This window comes from Salvelinus alpinus, chromosome 18, assembly GCF_045679555.1.
Source record: "Salvelinus alpinus chromosome 18, SLU_Salpinus.1, whole genome shotgun sequence".
NCBI lineage: Eukaryota > Metazoa > Chordata > Actinopteri > Salmoniformes > Salmonidae > Salvelinus > Salvelinus alpinus.
Window position 1 is genome coordinate 33,689,049 of NC_092103.1, and position 22,527 is coordinate 33,711,575.

Consider the following 22,527-nt stretch of genomic DNA (forward strand, 5'->3'; position numbering starts at 1 on the left):
CTTTACAGTTGGCAATATGCATTGGGGCAGGTAGCGTTCTTCTGGCATCCGCCAAACCCAGATTTGTCCGTCGGACTGCCAGATGGTGAATCGTAATTCATCACTCCAGAGAATGCGATTCCACTGCTCCAGAGTCCGATGGTGTCGAGCTTTACACCACTCTAGCCGACGCTTGGTATTGCGCATGGTGATATTAGGCTTGTGTGTGTCTACTCTGCCATGGAAACCCATTTCATGAAGCTCCCGGTGAACAGTTCTTGTGCCTACAGTTCCTAGTCCAGTAATTGGGTCATAGTTACATGGTACATCGTCAAGCATTTTTGGTACAGTAGTGGTAAGTAACCGTGGCAACGAAGAAGACAGATATGGAGAGAAAGTTCAAGTGTAGGACAGCAATTCAGAATGAAGAGATATAAAGCTATTTCCATAGCAACTCTACCCTTCTTTCTTAGTCCTACAGGAAAGAATAGAGGCTTGACTGACTATTCCCTCTCTTTTTAAAACCAAGTCATTCAGTGTGATAAAACCAAGTCATTTAATGTGACAAAGGGACTCTCTTTTTAAAACCAAGTCATTCAGTGTGACAGTGACTCTCTTTTTAAAACCAAGTCATTCAGTGTGACAAAGGGGAATAGGAAGGATGTGTGCTCTGCCCCGCAGGCAGCTCGTCCCTCCAACACACTGGCTTTATTAAAACACACTGAGCAGGTTTAGAGGGTTACCTTGTGCTTGTGTGTGTGGTGTGTGTATGGTCTCTGCTGGCTTCTGTCAATGGCATTATCAGGGTGGGAACCCTAGCACTGTCACTGTCAATGTCTCAACTCTTCATATGAGGAAGAGTCACAGATGATGCGTCCCAAATGACACCATATTTCCTATTTAGTGTACTAGCTTTGACCAGGACCCATAGAGTTCTTTTTAAAATGAGTGCACTATATAGTATAGTGAACAGGGTGCCATTTGGTACGCAACCTGAATCAAACGGGTGAATTTCCCCAAGGCCTCATAGCTAACGTGGTACTTTATTTTTCTCACGACCCAGCCCTAAGCTACAAGTCAGTTAGGAATACTCCTCAATGCACAGGAGAAAGTGAAAATGCTTATGAGTTGTTATAATAACTAACACCTGTGTAAAGTACCTGACCTGCCTTGTTGGTATGCATTCTCCATATAAAGTCTAGACTTCACACAGCGTGACACGCAACATGACACCCACCTGGATTGTGTGTTAGCTAGAGTAGGTCTAAACACGGGACCATTTATGTGCTAGGTACAGTATATAGCATTGATATGTGCTAGCTTAGCTGCATACAATATACTGTGTGTGTGCAGTCAGAGTGTATTTGCTTACATTCATGTGTGTTTAGGTCTAGAGAGCAGATGTGTAGTATGTAATGTATACAGTAAGTTTGGACGGTGAGGATATCGTATGAAGGATAACAGGTTTAGGGATGTATAGCGGAGATGTTAGAGGCTACAATGTTATTATATCGAGGGCTTGTCACCTCTGTCTGTCTTCATCTATTTTAAGGAACACAGCGTTTAGTTTAGTTTATTAGGATCCCCATTAGATACTGCACATGCAGATACTACTCTTCCTGGGGTCCACATAAAACGTACAAATACATGACAAAGAACAGAACAGTTATAGACAAGAACAACATAAGATATTACATTAAATTCTAAATAAAAAATATAAATAAAATAAGAAGTATATATAGAAATACACCAAGCAACAACAAAAATACTCTTTACACACTATTCATATATACAACGCATTCCGAAAGTATTCAGACCCCTTGACTTTTTCCACATTTTGTTAAGTTACAGCCTAATTCTAAAATGGATTAAATATATATTTTTTATTTAGAAAAAATACAAAACTGAAATATCACATTTACCTAACTATTCAGACCCTTTACTCAGTACTTTGTTGAAGCACCTTTGGCAGCGATTACAGCCTCGAGTCTTCTTGGGTATAGAGGTCAACCGATTATGATTTTTCAACGCCGATACCGATACCGATTATTGGAGGGCCCAAAAAAGCCGATACCGATTAATCGGCCGATTTTTTAAATGTATTTGTAATAATGACAATTACAACAATACTGAATGAACACTTATTTTAACTTAATATAATACATCAATAAAATCAATTTAGCCTCAAATAAATAATGAAACATGTTCAATTTGGTTTAAATAATGCAAAAACAAAGTGTTGGAGAAGAAAGTAAAAGTGCAATATGTGCCATGTAAGAAAGCTAACGTTTAAGTTCCTCGCTCAGAACATGAGAACATATGAAAGCTGGTGGTTCCTTTTAACATGAGTCTTCAATATTCCCAGGTAAGAAGTTTTAGGTTGTAGTTGTTATAGGAATTATAGAACTATTTCTCTCTATACGATTTGTATTTCATATACCTTTGACTATTGGATGTTCTTATAGGCACTTTAGTATTGCCAGTGTAACAGTATAGCTTCCGTCCCTCTCCTCGCTCTTACCTGGGCTCAAACCAGGAACACATCGACAACAACCACCCTCGAAGCAGCGTTACCCATCGCTCCACAAAAGCCGCAGCCCTTGCAGAGCAAGGGGAACAACCACTCCACGTCTCAGAGCGAGTGACGTTTGAAACGCTATTAGCGCGCACCTCGCTAACTAGCTAGCCATTTCACATCGGTTTCACCAGCCTAATCTCGGGAGTTGATAGGCTTGAAGTCATAAACAGCGCAATGCTTGAAGCATTGCAAAGAGCTGCTGGCAAAACGCACGAAAGTGCTGTTTGAATGAATGCTTACGAGCCTGCTGGAGCCTACCATCGCTCAGTCAGACTGCTCTATCAAATCATAGACTTAATTACAACATAATAACACACAGAAATACGAGCCTTAGGTCATTAATATGGTCGAATCCGGAAACTATCATCTCGAAAACAAAACGTTTATTCTTTCAGTGAAATACGGAACCGTTCCGAATTTTATCTAACGGGTGGCATCCTTAAGTCTAAATATTCCTGTTACATTGCACAACCTTCAATGTTATGTCATAATTACGTAAAATTCTGGCAAATTAGTTCGCAACGAGCCAGGCAGCCCAAACTGTTGCATATACCCTGACTCTGCGTGCAATGAACGCAAGAGAAGTGACACAATTTCACCTGGTTAATATTGCCTGCTAACCTGGATTTCTTTTAGAAAAATATGCAGGTTTAAAAATATATACTTCTGTGTATTGATTTTAAGAAAGGCATTGATGTTTATGGTTAGGTCAGTCATGCAACGATTGTGTTTTTTTCCTGCAAATGCGCTTTTGTTAAATCATCTCCCGTTTGGCGAAGTTGGCTGTTTTTGTTAGGAAGAAATGGTCTTCACACAGTTCGCAACGAGCCAGGCGGCCCAAACTGCTGCATATACCCTGACTCTGTTGCAATAGAAGTGACACAATTTCCATAGTTAAAAGAAATTCATGTTAGCAGGCAATATTAACTAAATATGCAGGTTTAAAAATATATACTTGTGTATTGATTTTAAGAAAGGCATTGATGTTTATGGTTAGGTACACGTTGGAGCAACGACAGTCCTTTTTCGCGAATGCGCACCGCATCGATTATATGCAACGCAGGACACACTAGATAAACTAGTAATATCATCAAACATGTGTAGTTAACTAGTGATTATGATTGATTGATTGTTTTTTATAAGATACGTTTATTGCTAGCTAGCAACTTACCTTGGCTTCTTACTGCATTCGCGTAACAGGCAGGCTCCTCGTGGAGTGCAATGTAAGGCAGGTGGTTAGAGCGTTGGACTAGTTAACCGTAAGGTTCCAAGATTGAATCCCCGAGCTGACAAGGTAAAAATCTGTCGTTCTGCCCCTGAACAAGGCAGTTAACCCACGGTTCCTAGGCCGTCATTGAAAATAAGAATGTGTTCTTAACTGACTTGCCTAGTTAAATAAAGGTGTAAAAAAAAAAAATATATATAATTCTGTGCAGATCTTCTCAATCTCTTTCAGGTTGGATGGGGAGCGTCGCTGCACAGCTATTTTGAGGTCTCTCAAGAGATGTTCAATCGGGTTCAAGTCCGGGCTCTGGCTGGGCCACTCAAGGACATTCAGAGACTTGTCCAGAAGCCACTCCTTCGATGTCTTGGCTGTGTGTTTAGGGTCGTTAACCTGTTGTAAGGTGAACCTTCGCCCCAGTCTGAGGTCCTGAGCGATCTGGAGTAGGTTGTCATTGAGGGTCTCTCTGTACTTTGCTCCGTTCATCTTTCCCTTGATCCTGACTAGTCTCCCAGTCCCTGCAGCTGAAAAACATCCCCACAGCATGATGCTGCCACCATCATGCTTCACCGTAGGGATGGTGCCAAGTTTTTTCCAGACGTGATGCTTGGCATTCAGGCCAAAGAGTTCAATCTTGGTTTCATCAGATCAGAGAATCTTGTTTCTCATGGTCTGAGAGTCTTTAGGTGCCTTTTAGCAAACTCCAAGCAGGCTGTCATGTGCCTTTTACTGAGGAGTGGCTTCTGCCTGGCCACTCTACCATAAAGGCTTGATTGGTGGAGTGCTGCAGAGATGGTTGTCCTTCTGGAATGTTCTCCCACCTCCACAGAGGCACTCTGGAGCTCTGTCGGAGTGACCATCGGGTTCTTGGTCACCTCGCCGACCAAGGCCATTCTCCCCCAATTGTTCAGTTTGGCCAGGTGGCCAGCTCTAGGGTGAGACTTTGTGGTTCCAAACTTCTTCTATTTAAGAATGATGGAGGCCACTGTGTTTTTGGGGATCTTCAATATTGCAGATATTTGCTGGTTCTCTTCCCCAGATCTGTGCCTCGACACAATCCTGTCTCAGAGCTCTATGGACAATTCCTTCGACCTCATGGCTTGGTTTTTGTTCTGACATGCACTGTCAACTGTGGGACCTTATATAGACAGGTGTGTGACTTTCCAAACCATGTGCAATCAATTGAATTTACCACAGATGGACTCCAATCAAGTTGTAGAAACATCTCAAGGATGATCAAACAGGATGCACCTGAGCTCAATTTCGAGTCTCATAGCGAAGGGTCTAAGTACTTATGTAAATAAGTATTTCTGTTTTTTTATGTGTAATACATTTGCAAAAAATTATAAAAACCTGTTTTCATTTTGTCATTATGGGATATTGTGTGTAGATTGATGAGGGGGAAAAATTATTTAATCCATTTTAGAATAAGGCTGGAACGTAACAAAATTTAGAAAAAGTCAAGGGGTCTGAATATTTTCCGAATGCACTGTACGTATTCATATTCTTATATACAGTACAGTTAAATTAGATCTTTAGAAAGAGGAAAGGTGCTGTGATACAATGTTTTTTATCTGTTTTTTAAAGCTAAACTTGCTTTTCTCCCGAGTAACCACCAGAGTTTTCCATGATGACATGGCTCTATACATAACTGAGCGAAACATTAAATCTGTTTTTGCTTTCAGTTTCTCCTTAACCCTCAACCATGAAAGACTATCATGCATGTTGTTGATGTTAGTTCTATGTTTGCAGTTCAGGACAAGGCGTGCTGCTTTGTTTTGAGACAGCTGCTGCTTTGCCAGGTCTTTCTTTGCTGCACCTGACAATATTACCAAACAGTAATCAAGATGGGACAAGACCAGAGCCTGATCAACTAGTATGGATCTTTGTGTCAAAAACACAGAACATATTTTTATAACAGACATACCATCTTCACAACAACTTTGTCAATATGACTTGACCATGACAACTGATCATCCAATGTTACTCCTATGAGTTCAGCTTCTTCAACTTGATCAGTGTTCACACCCTTTATGCACAACTCCAGTTGAGGTTTAGGTCAAAGAGAATGCTTCTGTTTTCATATGTATTCAAGACCAGTTTATTGTTAATTATGGCTGTAGGTGCTGATGTGTAGAGTGTGCAATCATCAGCATACATAGTCATTTTAGCTTGTTGTAAGACAAGTGGCAAATCATTTGAAAAAATAGAGAACAGTAACGGCATATCTGATGTTAGAGAAGCGTCCATTGAAGAATACTCTCTTGAGTTCGATTGGATAGGTAACTCTCCAACCATTTTTTATTTATTTAACTAGGGAAGTCAGTTAAAAACAAATTCTTATTTACAATGAAAGCCTACCCCGGCCTAACCTGGACGACGCTGGGCCAATAGTGCGCCGCCCTATGGGACTCCCAATCACGGCCGGTTCTGATACAGCCTGGAATCGAACCAGGGTCTGTAGCACATCTCTATGCGTCTCTAGGACGCCTCTATGCAGTGTCTTAGACCGCTGCGCCACTTAGGAGCAGTGTGCACATAGCCTGTCTTCTCTTGAAAGCCAGGTCTGCCTACGTCGGCCTTTCTCAATAGCAAGGCTATGCTCACTAAGTATGTACATAGTCAAAGCTTTCCTTAAGTTTGGGTCAGTCACAGTGGTCAGGTATTCTGCCACTGGGTACTCTCGTTTTAGGACCAGATAGCATTCTAGTTTGCTCTGTTTTTTTGTTAATTCTTTCCAATATGTCAAGTAATTATCTTTTTGTTTTCTCATGATTTGGTTGGGTCTAATTGTGCTGCTGTCCTGGGGCTCTGTGGGGTCTGTTTGTGTTTATGAACAGAGCCCCAGGACCAGCTTGCTTAGGGGACTCTTCTCCAGGTTAATTTCTCTGTAGGTGATGGCTTTGTTATGGAAGGTTTGGGAATCGCTTCCTTTTAGGTAGTTGTAGAATTTAACGGCTCTTTTCTGGATTTTGATAATTAGCAGGTATCGGCCTAATTCTGCTCTGCATGCATTATTTGTTATTTTACGTTGTACGCTGAGGATATTTTAGCAGAATTCTGCATGCAGAGTCTCAATTTGGTGTTTGTCCCATTTTGTGAATTCTTGGTTGGTGAGCGGAACCCAGACCTCACAACCATAAAGGGCAATGTGTTCTATAACTGATTCAAGTATTTTTAGCCAGATCCTAATTGGTATGTCGATTTTATGTTCCTTTTGATGGCATAGAATGCCCTTCTTGCCTTGTCTCTCAGATTGTTCACAGCTTTGTGGAAGTTACATGTGGCGCTGATGTTTAGGCCAAGGTATGTATAGTTTTTTAGTGTGCTCTAGGGCAATGGTGTCTAGATGGAATTTGTATTTGTGGTCCTGGCGACTGGACCTTTTTTGGAACACCATTATTTTGGTCTTACTGAGATTTACTGTCAGGGCCCAGGTCTGGCAGAATCTGTGCAGATCTTGGTGCTGCTGTAGGCCCTCCTTGGTTGATGACAGAAGCACCAGATCATCAGCAAACAGTAGACATTTGACTTCAGATTCTAATAGGGTGAGGCCAGGTGCTGCAGACTGTTCTAGTACCCTCGCCAATTCGTTGATATATGTATGCTGAAGAGGGTGGGGCTTAAGCTGCATCCCTGTATCACCCCACGGCTCTGTGGGAAGAAATGTGTGTGTTTTTTGCCTATTTTAACCACACACTTGTTGTTTGTGTACATGGATTTTATAATGTCTTATGTTTTTCTCCCCAACACCACTTTCCATCAATTTGTATAGCAGACCCTCATGCCAAATCGAAGGCTTTTTTGAAATCAACAAAGCATGAGAAGACTTTGCCTTTGTTTTGGTTTGTTTGTTTATCAATTAGGGTGTGCAGGATGAATATGTGGTCTGTCGTATGATAATTTGGTAAAAAGCCAATTTGACATTTGCTCAGTACATTGTTTTCACTGAGCAAATGTACGAGTCTGCTGTTAACCTCTCTGGTACAAGCGTCCCACCTCGACAACAGCCAGTGAAATTGCAGGGCGCCAAATTCAAAACAACAGAAATCCCATAATTAAAATTCCTCAAACATACAAGTATTATCCACCATTTTAAAGATAAACTTCTTGTAAATCCAACCACAGTGTCCGATATCAAAAAGGCTTTACTGCGAAAGCACACCATGCGATTATGTTAGGTCAGCACCTAGTCACAGAAAACCATACAGCTATTTTTCCAGCCAAAGTCACAAAAAGCAGAAATAGAGATAAAATGAATCACTAACCTTTGATGATCTTCATCAGATGACACTCATAGGACTTCATGTTACACAATACATGTATGTTTTGTTCGATAAAGTTCATATTTATATCCAAGAATCTCAGTTTACATTGGCGTTATGGTCAGAAATGCATTGTCTCAAACAAACATCCAGTGAAAGTGCAGAGAGCCACATCAAATTACAGAAATACTCATCATAAACATTGATAAGCGATACAAGTGTTAAACATACGAATAAAGATAAACTTCTCCTTAATGCAACCGCTGTGTCAGATTTCAAAAAGGCTTTACGAGGAAAGCACACTTTGCGATTATGTTAGGTCTGCACCTAGCCACAGAAACCCATACAGCCATTTTCCAGCCAAGGAGAGTGTCATAAAAGTCAGAAATAGCATTAAAATTAATCACTTACCTTTGATGATCTTCATCTGGTGGCACTCCCAGGTCTCCATGTTAGACAATAAATGTTCGTTTTGTTCGATAATGTCCCTCTTTATGACCAAATACCTAATTTTTGTTTGCGCGTTTTGTCCAGTAATCCGAATGCTTAACCTCTCTAGGGTACGTGAGACGTTAGTGTCCCACCTCTTCAACAGCCAGTGAAACTGCAGGGCGCCAAATTCAAAACAACAGAAATCCCATAATTAAAATTCCTCAAACATACATGTATTTTACACCATTTTAAAGATACACTTGTTGTAAATCCAGCCACAGTGTGGCTGGATTTCAAAAAAGCTTTACGACGAAAGCAAACCAAACGATTATGTTAGGTGAGTGTCTATTCACAGAATAACACAGCCATTTTTTCAGCCAAAGAGAGGTTTCACAAAAAGCAGAAATATAGATAAAATTAATCACTAACCTTTGATGATCTTCATCAGATGACACTCATAGGACTTCATGTTACACAATACAGGAATACTCATAATGTTTTGTTTGGTAAAGTTCATATTTATATCAAATATTCTGAGTTTACATTGGCGCCTTACGTTCAGAAGTTCCAAAACATCCTTTGATTTTGCAGAGAGCCACATCAATTTACAGGAATACTCATAATAAACATTGCTAAAAGATACAACTGTTATGCATGGAATTTTAGATGCACTTCTCCTTAATGCAACCGCTGTGTCAGATTTCAAAAAAGCATTACGGAAAAAGCAAAAACCATGCAATAATCTGAGGTTGGCGCTCAGAGCCCAATCAAGACACAAATATAGCCGCCATTATGCAGTCAACAAAAGTCATAAAAGCATTATAAATCTTCACTTACCTTTGCTGATCTTCATCGGAATGCACTCCCAGGACTCCCACTTCCACAAGAAATGTTCGTTTTGTTCGGTAATGTCCATCATTTATGTCCAAATAGTTACTTTTGTTAGCGCGTTTGGTAAACAAATCCAAAGTCACGAAGCGCGTTCACTAAAAGCAGACGAAATGTCAAAAAGTTCCGTAACAGTCAGTAGAAACATGTCAAACGATGTATTGAATCAATCTTTAGGATGTTTTTAACATAATTCTTCAATAATGTTCCAACCGGAAAATTCCTTTGTCTTCAGAAAAGCAAATGGAACGGGAGCAAACTCTCATGTGAACGCGCATGGTCAGCTCGTGGCTGCTGGCAGACCTCTGACTCATTCCTCTCTCCTTCGGCCCCACTAACCAGTAGATTCATCAGACAAGGCTCTAAAGACTGTTGACATCTAGTGGAAGCCTTAGGAAGTGCAACATTACCAATATCCCACTGTATCTTCAATAGGAGCTGAGTTGAAAATCGACCAACCTCAGATTTCCCAATTCCTGGTTGGATTTTTTCTCAGGTTTTTGCCTGCCATATGAGTTCTGTTATACTCACAGACATCATTCAAACAGTTTTAGAAACTTCAGAGGGTTTTCTATCCAAGTCTACTAATAATATGCATATTCTAGTTTTTATGGCTTTGTAGCAGGCTGTTTGCTCTGGGCATGCTTTTCATCCGGACGTGAAAATACTGCCCCCTACCCCAAAGAAGTTAAGGCGCGTCCAGACTAAAGGTTTTTTAAAAGTACAATAAAAGTTATTAGAAACATGCCAAACGATGTTTAAAATCAGTCCTCTGTTTGTTTGTTTTTTAAATAATTTTTTTAATTTGACCCCCTTTTCTCCCCAATTTCGTGGTACCCAATTGTTAGTAATTACTATCTTGTCTCATCGTTACAACTCCCGTACGGGCTCGGGAGAGACGAAGGTCGAAAGCCATGCATCCTCCGAAACACAATCCAACCAAGCTGCACTGCTTCTTAACACAGCGCGCCTCCAACCCGGAAGCCAGCCGCACCAATGTGTCGGAGGAAACACCGTGCACCTGGCTCCCTTGATTAGCGCGCACTGCACCCGGCCCGCCACAGGAGTCGCTGGTGCGCGATGAGACAAGGATATTCCTAACGGCCAAACCCTCCCTAACCCGGACGACGCTAGGCCAATTGTGCGTCGCCCCACGGACCTCCCGGTCTGCGATGCAGTGCCCTAGACCACTGCACCACCCGGGAGGCCCGATCCCCTGGTTGTTTTTGTCATAAATATTCAATAATATTTCAACCGGACAAAAGCTTCGTCAATAGGAAAGGAGAAACAAGAAAGGCGCGTTCCCGATCAGGCGCACGGCTTATGAATGGAAATTTCCACTGGCCACAGATTGAAAGCGCTGTATCTCTCTCATTTTTCAGAGTAAAAGCCTGAAACAATGCCTAAAGACTGGCCACATGTAGAGGAAGCCACGGAGCTCGTGAAATGGGTCCTAAGTCTTTGTATGGTGGATAGGCTTTCAATGGAAAAACAGCCTTTCAAAATAATAGTACTTCCTGGTTGGATTTTCCTCGGGTTTTCGCCTGCCATATCAGTTCTGTTATACTCACAGACATTATTTTAATAGTTTTGGAAACTTTAGAGTGTTTTCTATCCAAATCGAGTACTTATATGCATATCCTATCTTCTGGGCCTGAGTAGCAGGCAGTTCAATTTGGGCACGCTTTTCTTCCAAAATTCAGAATGCTGCCCCCTACCCTAGTGAAGTTAATGATAATGCAAAGGATTTTCCCAAGGTTCCTGTTGACGCATATCTCACAGTAGTTATTGGGGTCAATTTTGTCTCCACTTTTGTGGTTTGGGGTGATCATTCCTTGGTTCCAACTCTTGGGGAAGATGACAGAGCTAAGGATGATGTTAAAGAGTTTTAGTATAGCCAATTGGAATTTTGTTGTCTGTATATTTTATCATTTCATTGAGGATACCATCAACACCACAGGCCTTTTTGGGTTTGAGGGTTGTATTTTGTCCTCTAGTTCATTCAAGGTAATTGGAGAATCCAGTGGGTTTTCGTAGTCTTTAATTGTTGATTCTCAGATTTGTATTTGATCATGTATATGTTTTTGCTGTTTGTTCTTTGTTATAGAGCCAAAACGATTGGAGAAGTGGTTTACCCATACATCTCCATTTTGGATAGATACAGTGGCTTGCGAAAGTATTCACCCCCTTTGGCATTTTTCCTATTTTGTTGCCTTACAACCTGGAATTAAAATGTATATTTTGGGCATTTGTATCATTTGATTTACACAACATGCCTACCACTTTGAAGATTCAAAATATTTTTTATTGTAAAACAAACATTTTTTTTTCTGCTGCCAGGTTTACACCTTCACTATTACAGTAGATCTTTTTGTCCAGGAAGTTGTCTAAAAGGGATTGAATTTGTTGTTGCCTCTCTCTCTCTCTCTCTCTCTCTCTCTCTCTCTCTCTCTCTCTCTCTCTCTCTCTCTCTCTCTCTCTCTCTCTCTCTCTCTCTCTCTCTCTCTCTCTCTCTCTCTCTCTCTCTCTCTCTCTCTCTCTCTCTTTCTGCAGAGCTCCTGCCCAGGGAGGCTCTCCTCCACCTCTCAGTGCGTCTGGGTTTGCTCCATCTCTCCCGCTTTCTGATTGGCCAGCCTATGGGTCAGAGGGCACTGACCATGCCCAATGAGGAGGGGGAAACGCCCCTCCAGCTGGCTCAGAGGAGAGGAGACCACTCCCTCTTTATGGCACTCGCTACGTGAGTCTCCGCCTCTTTTCATCACAAAGAGTATATCAACATCATGTTTATATATTTACTTTATTTAACCAGGTAACTTATTGAGAACACAGTCTCTTTTACAATAACGACCCAAGAGCAATCATTTGTGTGAGTGATGATTGTTATAAGACTGAAAATGGCCAACCCAATCAGATAACTAACACATACCTTCCCACTTCACTTCCATACAGTTCACCTGTCCCTCAGAGGTCTCCTCTTGTCGGGGTGTGGTGTGTATGGGCAGATAGCACCCGTGTACTGAGGTTCTGTCCTGGATCTGGCTGCCTCTCCCTCACCTTCCTGGGGGGCCCTGAGAGCAGTGTTCTGGGCAACATCCTGGTCCTCAGAGAGAAACTGATGGACCACAACATCCTCAGACAGGTAAGATCAGGGCCTGTATTCAGAGAGTAGTAGTGCTGATTTAGGATACATTTTGTCTTTAAGATCATAATAAATAAGATTACATGGACAGATGGGGCACTGATCCTAAATCAGCACTCCTACTCTATGCTTTGTGGATCGTGACCCAGGATTCAAAGCAGTGTTCAGCTTTTAGCTCACAGTCTTTTTCTGTTCAGGTGAGTCCAGTGGATTACGGAGGAAAACATTGTGTTTAAGGAAAAACTAAAGCTGACTTAATTCTCTACTGTAGTACAATGTAATACAACTGGTATAATTATAGGTTGTAATGTGGATGTTACACACACTGAGTCGTAAACATGATCAAAGAAAACTGCTCTGTTTCATCAACTAACTGTTGAAGGTGGTGGAGGCTGTTGAGGGGGAGATGTCTCATGATAATGGCTGGAACGGAGCTAAAAGGAATGGCATCAAACATGTTTGATGTATTTGATACCATTCCACCTATTCCGCTCCAGCCGTTACCACGAGCCCATCCTCCCCAATTAAGGTGCCACCAACCCCCTGTGGTTGAATGACAGACATTAATATGGCTGTTGAACGATTAGGTTGCATAATGTTGTTGTAGCAACCTACTGATGTGTTTTATTGTAATGTTTACAACTATGAACGTTTATGGATGAACTGAGTAGCTGCTAAAATACGTTCAGGGATTTTCTTTATTTTTACTGTTTTTTACAAAGTAGAATAATAGTGAAGACATCAAAACTATGAAATAGCACATATGGATTCATGTAGTAACCAAAAAGTTTTAAACAAATCAACATATATTTTATATTTGAGATTCTTCAAAGTCACCACACTTTGCCTTGATGACAGCTTAGCACACACAGGTCTAACAGGAAGTGGACATGTAATTCATTCATTGACTATGTTTTACTGTAAACAAACCTTTATATAATACATTGACATTGAAGTTCATAGATTATGTTACCTACAGTATTAGTTTATTATTATTATTACTAAGAGCATGTTGTCACGGAGCTCCTGTATTTGTCACAGATCTCAGCACTGCGAGGTGATGTTCAGATGGAGGACAGTTACGGATTGGACGTCCATAGAAGTGATGCCAGTGACGGAGGTGAGTGTGAAACACCGAACTCAGGATTGTGACTTTAATCTGGTGATAATAGCCTGTTCCTAAATCTGTTTAGGAGAGGCAGCCAGCTTTTGCCTACTCTGTTGTCATTGTCAAGCGAAACATTGGCATGACAGTTCCATAAGGAGTTTGCAAGAGAGCAGAAACAGACTGCCACCCAGGCAGTGGGGATGAGTTGTGATTTAGTGGTTCCTGGAGAAGTGGGTATACTCAAATGTTGTTTAACATTTCCCAAACGGCCCGCCCAGCGAAGGAAAGGCACCCTGTGTGAAAAATTCAATGAGAAAAAGTGACATACACTCTGAATTACCTAAAACGATAAATCCCATATTGGTCTTTTATAGTCAGGCCAACCCAAGCTGTACCTTGCAAGTAGGCTAATAGTAGGCCAACTATTGAGACAGATAAATTAGGCTGTCATTCATCTTAGCTTGGTGGAAAACCACTTATCACAGTCATAGTAAGTACATTTTTCCTCAATAAAGTAACTATCAGCAAAGTCAGTGCTAGTAGGGGGAGAAAAAAGTCAAGTGCGAGTGTTAGTTCACAAAAGGCAACAATGGATGTTCTAAATCCATAACAATGCTTAAACCACATCAGGAGACCACTTTTGAGGTCTGGGAAAAATCTAAGAAATTTTGATTTTTGAGTGTAGTTACCCTTTTAACAGGCACCAATCACTGTTGTTTGGTTAGGTGTTTCTGTAACACATGAGATAGAGTTTGAAAAACAAATGGCCACTGGATTGATGCAAATATTCATGATATCATAGGTTTTTGGGAAAGCCTTTCCATCTACCAGAAGACGGTAGGGCTATCATTAGCATCACTATATTTGTCCTGTTCCTTAATTGTTTGAAACTTGGACATTTAATTCATATTATGAGGCAGGTCTTACCTTGCTTCAAAATAGCCTATAACCAAAATCCCACCATAGAAACGTGGAACCAATTATTTTATAAAGACTTCCTCATATGCGTTCTCCTGTTCTAATTGTTTTCTTTCTACTTTCTTTCATTGTCTAGCAGCCAAAGGCATTATCCTAGTCATATTAGCAACCCGTGATAATTGTTGCATCTTTCAATCTCCCCTCTTCCTAAATTTCTAAGAGATATTTCCATCTCTGCCCATGAAACCGCTCACATGTATGGCGGCCTTTTAGAATGGTGTTTTCCTGCAAATTGAATTTTGGAACATTTGCGCGTAGGCCTAACACTGTGTGTACATTGCTGCACCTACAATGTGAGTAAATTATACTTCAATCAACATTTTAAGCTAAACATTCTGATATGTTCCATCAGCCTAATTAATTGATACGGCGTATACCTCCACTACTCTACTTTGATATGCATCGTGGGGATTGAGAAGTGAGTATACGCAATGCCCACTGAAAAATAAGTGGGTATACGGTGTATACCTGCATTTACCTCCACTACACCACTGGGGATGAGTCTTTTCAGCAAACTCTGTTAAGAGAGTCATGGTCTCAGTCATGGTTCTTTCTTTGGGTTCACAAACAGCAATGTTGACCAGTGGACAGGTTCAGTTGCCACAAATAGAACACAAAGGCCAGGCCATGAACAGTGTTTGCACGTAGGACACACAGAGAAGAGCAGAGCCCAGTCCAAACACATATATGCATGCACGTACACCCTGCCTGTCCCTCTTGTGTGTCTGTCTGTCTGTGTGTGCCTCCATCATGCCACTCAGCACCCAGCCAGTAGACACGTGTCAGCTAGTCAACTGTTTAAATGACCTAAACAGACGATACACACTCAGTACACAAATGTCAGCAAGTTGTGTGCTACACAGGATACACACTGCACAGAGAGAGAGTCTGTATCAGAGAGATTAATGAGGCAGAGGGGAAAGGGGGAAGAGAAGAGAGTGAGAGAGAGAGGGGAAACAGAGAAGGAGAAATGAGAGCGAGAAGAGCAGTGAGTGCAAGAGACTCGGAGCAGTTGCTGCCGCCTCAAAGACACACACACTGCCGATCTCTCTTGTTTCTGGTAACCATAGCGACGACAGGCTTGATATCAATGCCTACATAGAGAGACAGGAAGTCTATCTCAGTATCGACCTCATCCCACAGCAGCCCCCCCCCCCCAGTCAGACTGGAGGGGAACACTATAGATCTATAGATCTGTACTAGGAAACAACCTCTGTCTTCCTCATATGTTGCTTTTGCTCTGCTGCTAGTGAAGCAGAGTCAGGCTAGCAGTGATTTCAACATGTTTACCGGAGAAGTCATCTGTCTCTTCTTGTGGCCAATCATACTGCTTATTTAAAGGGTGTTAGATGGTGACATACAGGTGCCTTTAAGTGTCATTCTCCTCCTCTGCAGGTCTGGGCAGGGGGCTGCCACTTAGATACCTTACTCTGGTGGATAGTGTGAGTATATCAGTCTGCTCTTCTTTTCAAATGTAATGACCTGGTACATCAATGAGTTTGATGTGTGTGTGTCTGGATCTGTGTTTCTCCCTGTGTGTTGTGTGAGGGTGATGAGAGTGAGTATGTGGTGTGCATACATTTTCTGCTCTTTGGGAAAGCTTTTTGCCTTATTGTGTGTGTGTGTGTGTGTTTCATTATGACAATTCGGAGGAGCAGTGCCCTTCTGGACTGCCCACATGCATTCACCTCATCCTCTGATGGAGCTGTGTGGCTGTCTGATTTCTGTTTTGTAAAATAGGTTTTTGAAGATCAGCTTGTTCTCTCTCTGGATGATGATGAGGAGCTTCCAACGTTACAAACAGGTACGATCCATTCATCTGTTTATCTCTCTGTCGTTCTCTCTCTCTCCCTCTTCTTTATTCTCTCTCTCTCTCTCTCTCTCTCTCTCTCTCTCTCTCTCTCTCTCTCTCTCTCTCTCTCTCTCTCTCTCTCTCTCTCTCTCTCTCTCTCTCTCTCTCTCTCTCTCTCTCTCTCTCTCTCTCTCTCTCTCTCTCTCTCTCTCTCTCTTGTAGTAAAGACAGTTAGTGTGTGAGTGATGCCCTCAGGAGATCTCTGTTGTTGTCAGTAAGGAATGCAATGTAAGTACAAGCACCCGATATGTAACTGCTGAATTCCGTCAGTCGTAATTATCTCCTGTCAGGCTTAGCCTGAACACACTTTTGACATGAGAGTCAGGGCGGTAGGAGCAACTCTGACATTGGGGACGCACACCCTAGTCATAGACTGTTCTCTCTGCTACCAGACGGCAAGCGGTACCGGAGCGCCAAGTCTAGGTCCAAGAGGCTTCTAAACAGCTTCTTCCCCCAAGCCATAAGACTCCTGAACATCTAATCGAATGGCTACCCAGACTATTTGCATTGCCCCCCCCCCCCCCCCTTTACACCGCTGCTACTCTCTGTTGTTAACATCTATGCATAGTTACTTTAATAACTCTACCTACATGTGCATATTACCTCAACAAACCGGTGCCCCCGCACATTGACTCCCCTGTATATAGTCTCGCTATTGTTATTTTACTGCTGCTCTTTAATTACTTGTTACTTGTTACTCTTGTTTTTTTTTAAACTGCATTTTTGGTTAGGGGCTTGTAAGTAAGCATTTCACTCTAAGGTCTACACCTGTTGTGTTCGGCGCATGTGACTAATACAATTTGATTTGATTTGATATATTCAATTGAACAACCATTTTGGTTGGAATCGTACCGTAATATTTTCAACTTGTAATACAATTATTATACTGTAATAATAACCAGCAACATACACAGTTAAAAAGTGGTTTACTAAAAAAAAGGTAGGCTTGAAAGGTCAAGCTGAAATTTATGAATCTCCACTCTACACAATTATGAAAAATATAATATCATCTTGGCTGCCTCTCTCCTACATGAAGTTACGACATCCAATAAACCCTCTAGACTTAAGATGCTATCATTTCATTAGAGGTCATATACACTGAGTATACCAAACATTAGGAACACCTTCCTAATATTTATTTTCTATTTTATCCTCAGAACAGCCTCAATTCGTTGGGGTTTTCAACATATCTACAAGGTGTTGAAAGCGTTCCACAGGGATGCTGGTGCATGTTGACTCCAATGCTTCCCACAGTTGTGTCAAGTTGGCTGGATGTCCTTTGGGTGTTTGACCATTCTTGATACACATGGGAAACTGTCACTTTCCTGCCATGATCATGATCAGGACCAAACAAAGTCTTAACACATGAACGTCCTGACCCATAATCACTGTGATGAAGATAAAGACATCAAAGCTGAAGTATCTCAAATGTGCCAGAGAGTTTGCCAGGGGTGGTGTGCTGGTGTACAGGCAGTTGCCAAGAACCTTACTTATAGTCCTTTGCCCTATAATGTTTTTTTTTATATATATACACTACCGTTCAAAAGTTTGGGGTCACTTAGAAATGTCCTTGTTTTTGAAAGAAAAGTACTTTTTTGGAAACGGATGATTTTTGGGGGGAATATCTACATAGGCGTACAGAAGCCCATTATCCACAACCATCACTCCTGTGTTCCAATGGCACGTTGTGTTAGCTAATCCAAGTGAATCATTTTAAAAGGCTAATTGATCATTAGAAAACCCTTTTGCAATTATGTTAGCACAGCTGAAAACAGTTGTTCTGATTAAAGAAGCAATAAAACTGCTTTCTTTAGACTAGTTGAGTATCTGAAGCATTAGCATTTGTGGGTTCGATTACAGGCTCAAAATGGACAGAAACAAAGACCATTCCCCCCGAAACTCGTCAGTCTATTCTTGTTCTGAGAAATGAAGGCTATTCCATTTGAAAAATTGCCAAGAAACTGAAGATCTTGTACAACGCTGTGTACTACTCCCTTCACAGAACAGCGCAAACGGGCTCTAACCAGAATAGAAAGAGGAGTGGGAGACCCCGGTGCACAACTGAGCAAGAGGACAAGTCTTCAACTGGCAGCTTCATTAAATAGTATCCGCAAAACACCAGTCTCAACGTCAACAGTGAAGAGACGACTCTGGGATGCTGGCCTTCTAGGCAGAGTTGCAAAGAAGAAGCCATGTCTCAGACTGGCTAATAAAAATTAAATATTAAGATGGGCAAAAGAACACAGACACAGGACAGAGGAACTCTGCCTAGAAGGCCAGCATCCCGGAGGCGCCTCTTCACTGTTGACGTTGAGACTGGTGTTTTGTGGGTACTATTTAATGAAGCTGCCAGTTGAGGACTGTTGAGGCCTGTTTCTGTTTCTCAAACTAGACACTCTAATGTACTTGTCCTCTTGCTGACCCTATGATGAAGACTAAGACAGTGATTGTGCAAGTAATTATGTAGTTAGCAAGTATTCTTGGCTTCAAAACATTCACTGTCAGTTTTTCACACAACCAGAACTACCCAGCGTTAGCTAGTTAGATACAACCTGGCACAGCTAAAAATGACTAAACTGTAAATGTAAAGCTAACTACCTATTAGCCAGGAGAAAGCTTATAGTTGCTCACGTTCATTCTAACATATCAATGTGTATTAATATTCATAGACTTCTTACTTGAACTTACTTTGTTGTTGCCAAGAACAATTACTTTCCCTGTGCGATGAGAATTGATGGTGGTGGTGCTGCACAGGTCTTCTTCTCTCTCACACACACTGTCCCACTGCTATTAACAACTGAGAGTAGAATGAAGTAGTTTTCTAAATAAATTCTTGCATATTTATGTACAGTACCAGTCAAATGTTTGGAGACACCTAGTCATTCCAAGGTTTTTCTTTGTTTTTACTATTTTCTACATTGTAGTATATTAATAAAGACATCAAAACTATGAAATAACACATATGGAATCATGTAGTAAACAAAAAAGTGTTAAACAAATCAAAATATATTTTATATTTGATATTCTTCAAAGTAGTCACCCTTTTCCTTGATGACAGCTTTGCACACTCTTGGCATTCTCTCAACCTGCTTCATGAGATAGTCACCTGGAATGCATTTCAATTAACAGTTGTGCCTTGTTAAAAGTTAATTTGTGTAATTTCTTTCCTTCTTAATGCGTTTGAGCCAATAAGTTGTGTTTGGACAAGGTAGGGGTGGTATACAGAAGATAGACCTATTTGGTAAATGACCAAGTCCATATTATGGCAAGAACAGCTCAAATTAGCAAAGAGAAATGACAGTCCATCATTACTTTAAGACATGAAGGTCAGTCAATGAGGAAAATAACTTTGAAAGTTTCTTAAAGTGCAGTCGCAAAAACCATCAAGCGCTAAGATGAAACTGTCTCTCATGAGGACCGCCACAGAAAAGGAAGACCAATTGCAGCCCAAATAAACTCTTCACAGAGTTCAAGTTTACAAACACATCTCAACATCAACTGTTCAGAGGAGACTGCGTGAATCAGGCCTTCGTGGCCGAATTGCTGCAAAGAAACCACTACTGAAACCCACCAATAAGAGGAAGAGACTTGCTTGGGCCAAGAAACTCGAGCAATAGACATTAGACCGGTGGAAATCTGTCCTTTGGTCTGATGAGTACAAATTTGAGGTTTTTGGTTCCAACTGCTGTGTCTTTGTGAGACGCAGAGTAGGTGAACGGATGATCTCTACATGTGTGGTTCCCACCGTGAATCATGGAGGAGGAGGTGTGATGGTGTGGGGGTGCTTTTCTGGTTACACTGTCTATGATTTATTTAGAATTCAAGGCACACTTAACCAGCATGGCTAGCACATCATTCTGCAGCAATACGCCATCCCATCTGGTTTGCGCTAAGTGGGACTATCATTTGTTTTTCAACAGGACAATGACCCATATCACACCTCCAGGCTGTGTACAGGCTATTTGACCAAGAAGGAGAGTGATGGAGTGCTGCATCAGATGACCTGGCCTCCACAATCACCTGACCTCCACCCAATTGAGATGGTTTGGGATGAGTTGTACCGCAGAGTGAAGGAAAAGCAGTCAACAAGTGCTCAGCATATGTGGGAACTTCTTCAAGACTGTTGGAAAAGCATTCCTCATGATGCTGGTTGAGAATGCCTAGAGTGTGCAAAGCTGTCATCAAGGCAAAGGGTGGCTCCTTTGAATAATTGTTTTTGCTTACTGCAGGATTCAATATGTGTTATTTCATAGTTTTGATGTCTTCACTATTATTCTACATTGGAAAAACCCTTGAATGAGTAGGTGTGTCCAAACTTTTGACTGGTACTGTATATGCATATATATATTTTAAAATATATATCATTTTACGTGTCTCTATCAAAGGGGGGTCTCCTATTCCCTTGATTCTAACTTTCTTTAACTTTAAGGGGCGTCACGGCAACTGACAGGGGTGTAAGACTCATTGAGTTCAATAGTTTAGCTAATGGATTTATTGTGCTCCTTCCACTGCTCTGCAACCAGGGGGATTGTGCTGTCTGTTCACACCTTGGTGTCCCTCATAATCACTCAGCTTCATAGAGTCCCAGTCTCTCTCCCCTCCTTAACTAGCCCAGGAATCTGCCCTGTCACTGGGACAAAGGGAAGAATGGGGTCACCACAGACGGGGACCTGTAAAATTCCCTCTAAACTAGGAGCAAATAACCCCCCCCCCCCCTTGTCTCCCTATTTTCTCCCTGATTCCCTTCTGTCTCGCCCCCTCCTCCCCACCCCACCCCACCCCCAGCCTCATGGGTTGGACAGTGTACTACACTGTTAGAAAAAAGGGTTCCAAAAGGGTTCTTCGGCTGCCCCAATAGGGGAACCGTTTTTGGTTCCAGGTAGAACTCTTTTCGGTTCCTCTGTGTAAAGGGTTCTACATGGAACCCAAAAGGGTTCTACCTGGAACCAAAAGGGTTCTCCTATGGGTATGGTCGAAGGACCCTTTTAGGTTCTAGATAGCAATACTTTTTTTCTAAGAGTGGACCTAAATAAATCTGTCTCCCCCTGCCTCCCCCTATCTCCCTCATCCGACTGCCCATTGGGTCCTAGTAACTCTCTCCCTGAATAAGTCTTACCCCTCTCCCCCTTTTCTCCCTCTGCCTCTCCCCTACCCCAGCCCGTGGGTTGGACAGACAGTGGACCTCTGTAATTGAAGTGAAAGGAGGAATGTTAACAAGCTCAAATGTCATAGGCCCTACAAAAGCTGACATTTAAGATGATCCTTCCACACGCTGGAACCTCGTGCTCCCCTCTGACAAAGCACACACAGAGAGGACACACACACCCACGCACAGAAACAGAAATACTTCCATGAACACATATTCACACACACTAAATTTGTGAGGACTTTTTGAGGACCAACAATTGATTCCCATTCAAAACCTATTTTCCCCAGCCCCTAAACCTAACCTAAACCTAACCTTAACCCTAACCTTGACCTTAAACCTAACCTCAACTCCTAACCCTAAACCTAACCACTAACCGTTAACCCTAATTCCAACCCTAACCCCAATTCTAACCCTAACCCTAAGCCTAAAATATAATGGTACTCACAAGTGTAGTAAAACGTGTTCACACACACACACACACACACACACACACACACACACACACACACACACACACACACACACACACACACACACACACACACACACACACACACACACACACACACACACACACACACACACACACACTCTCTTTACCAGTGAAAGTCTTGTTGAGGAGGAGGATGCTGAGAGTTTGAGGGGGTTGCCGTGGCGATGGGAAATGCTAATTTCCTGTGCGTTGTCAGGGGAGATGGCAGTGAGAATGGAGAGTTTGCTGTAAACTCAGAAACTGGAGTCTGGTTCTGCTAGGAGCAGGCTGTAACACTGCTGCAGGTCCCTCACACTGCTGGGTGTGTGTGTGTGTGTGTGTGTGTGTGTGTGTGTGTGTGTGTGTGTGTGTGTGTGTGTGTGTGTGTGTGTGTGTGTGTGTGTGTGTGTGTGTGTGTGTGTGTGTGTGTGTGTGTGTGTGTGTGTGTGTGTGTGTGTGTGGGTG

General features: G+C 41.8%; 1 protein-coding gene across 1 annotated transcript in view; it reads left to right on the top strand.

The window, feature by feature from the left end:
* The window catches only part of LOC139543444 (rho guanine nucleotide exchange factor 28-like), a 47,040-nt gene extending 30,298 nt beyond the window's left edge, over positions 1–16,742 (top strand). The window contains exons 6-11 of the mRNA XM_071349545.1: positions 11,918–12,101; positions 12,314–12,503; positions 13,545–13,623; positions 15,985–16,031; positions 16,330–16,393; positions 16,732–16,742. Of these exons, the coding sequence (XP_071205646.1) occupies positions 11,918–12,101; positions 12,314–12,503; positions 13,545–13,623; positions 15,985–16,031; positions 16,330–16,393; positions 16,732–16,742 (575 nt within the window). The remainder of the gene's footprint in view (positions 1–11,917; positions 12,102–12,313; positions 12,504–13,544; positions 13,624–15,984; positions 16,032–16,329; positions 16,394–16,731) is intronic.
* Positions 16,743–22,527: the final 5,785 nt, after the last annotated feature.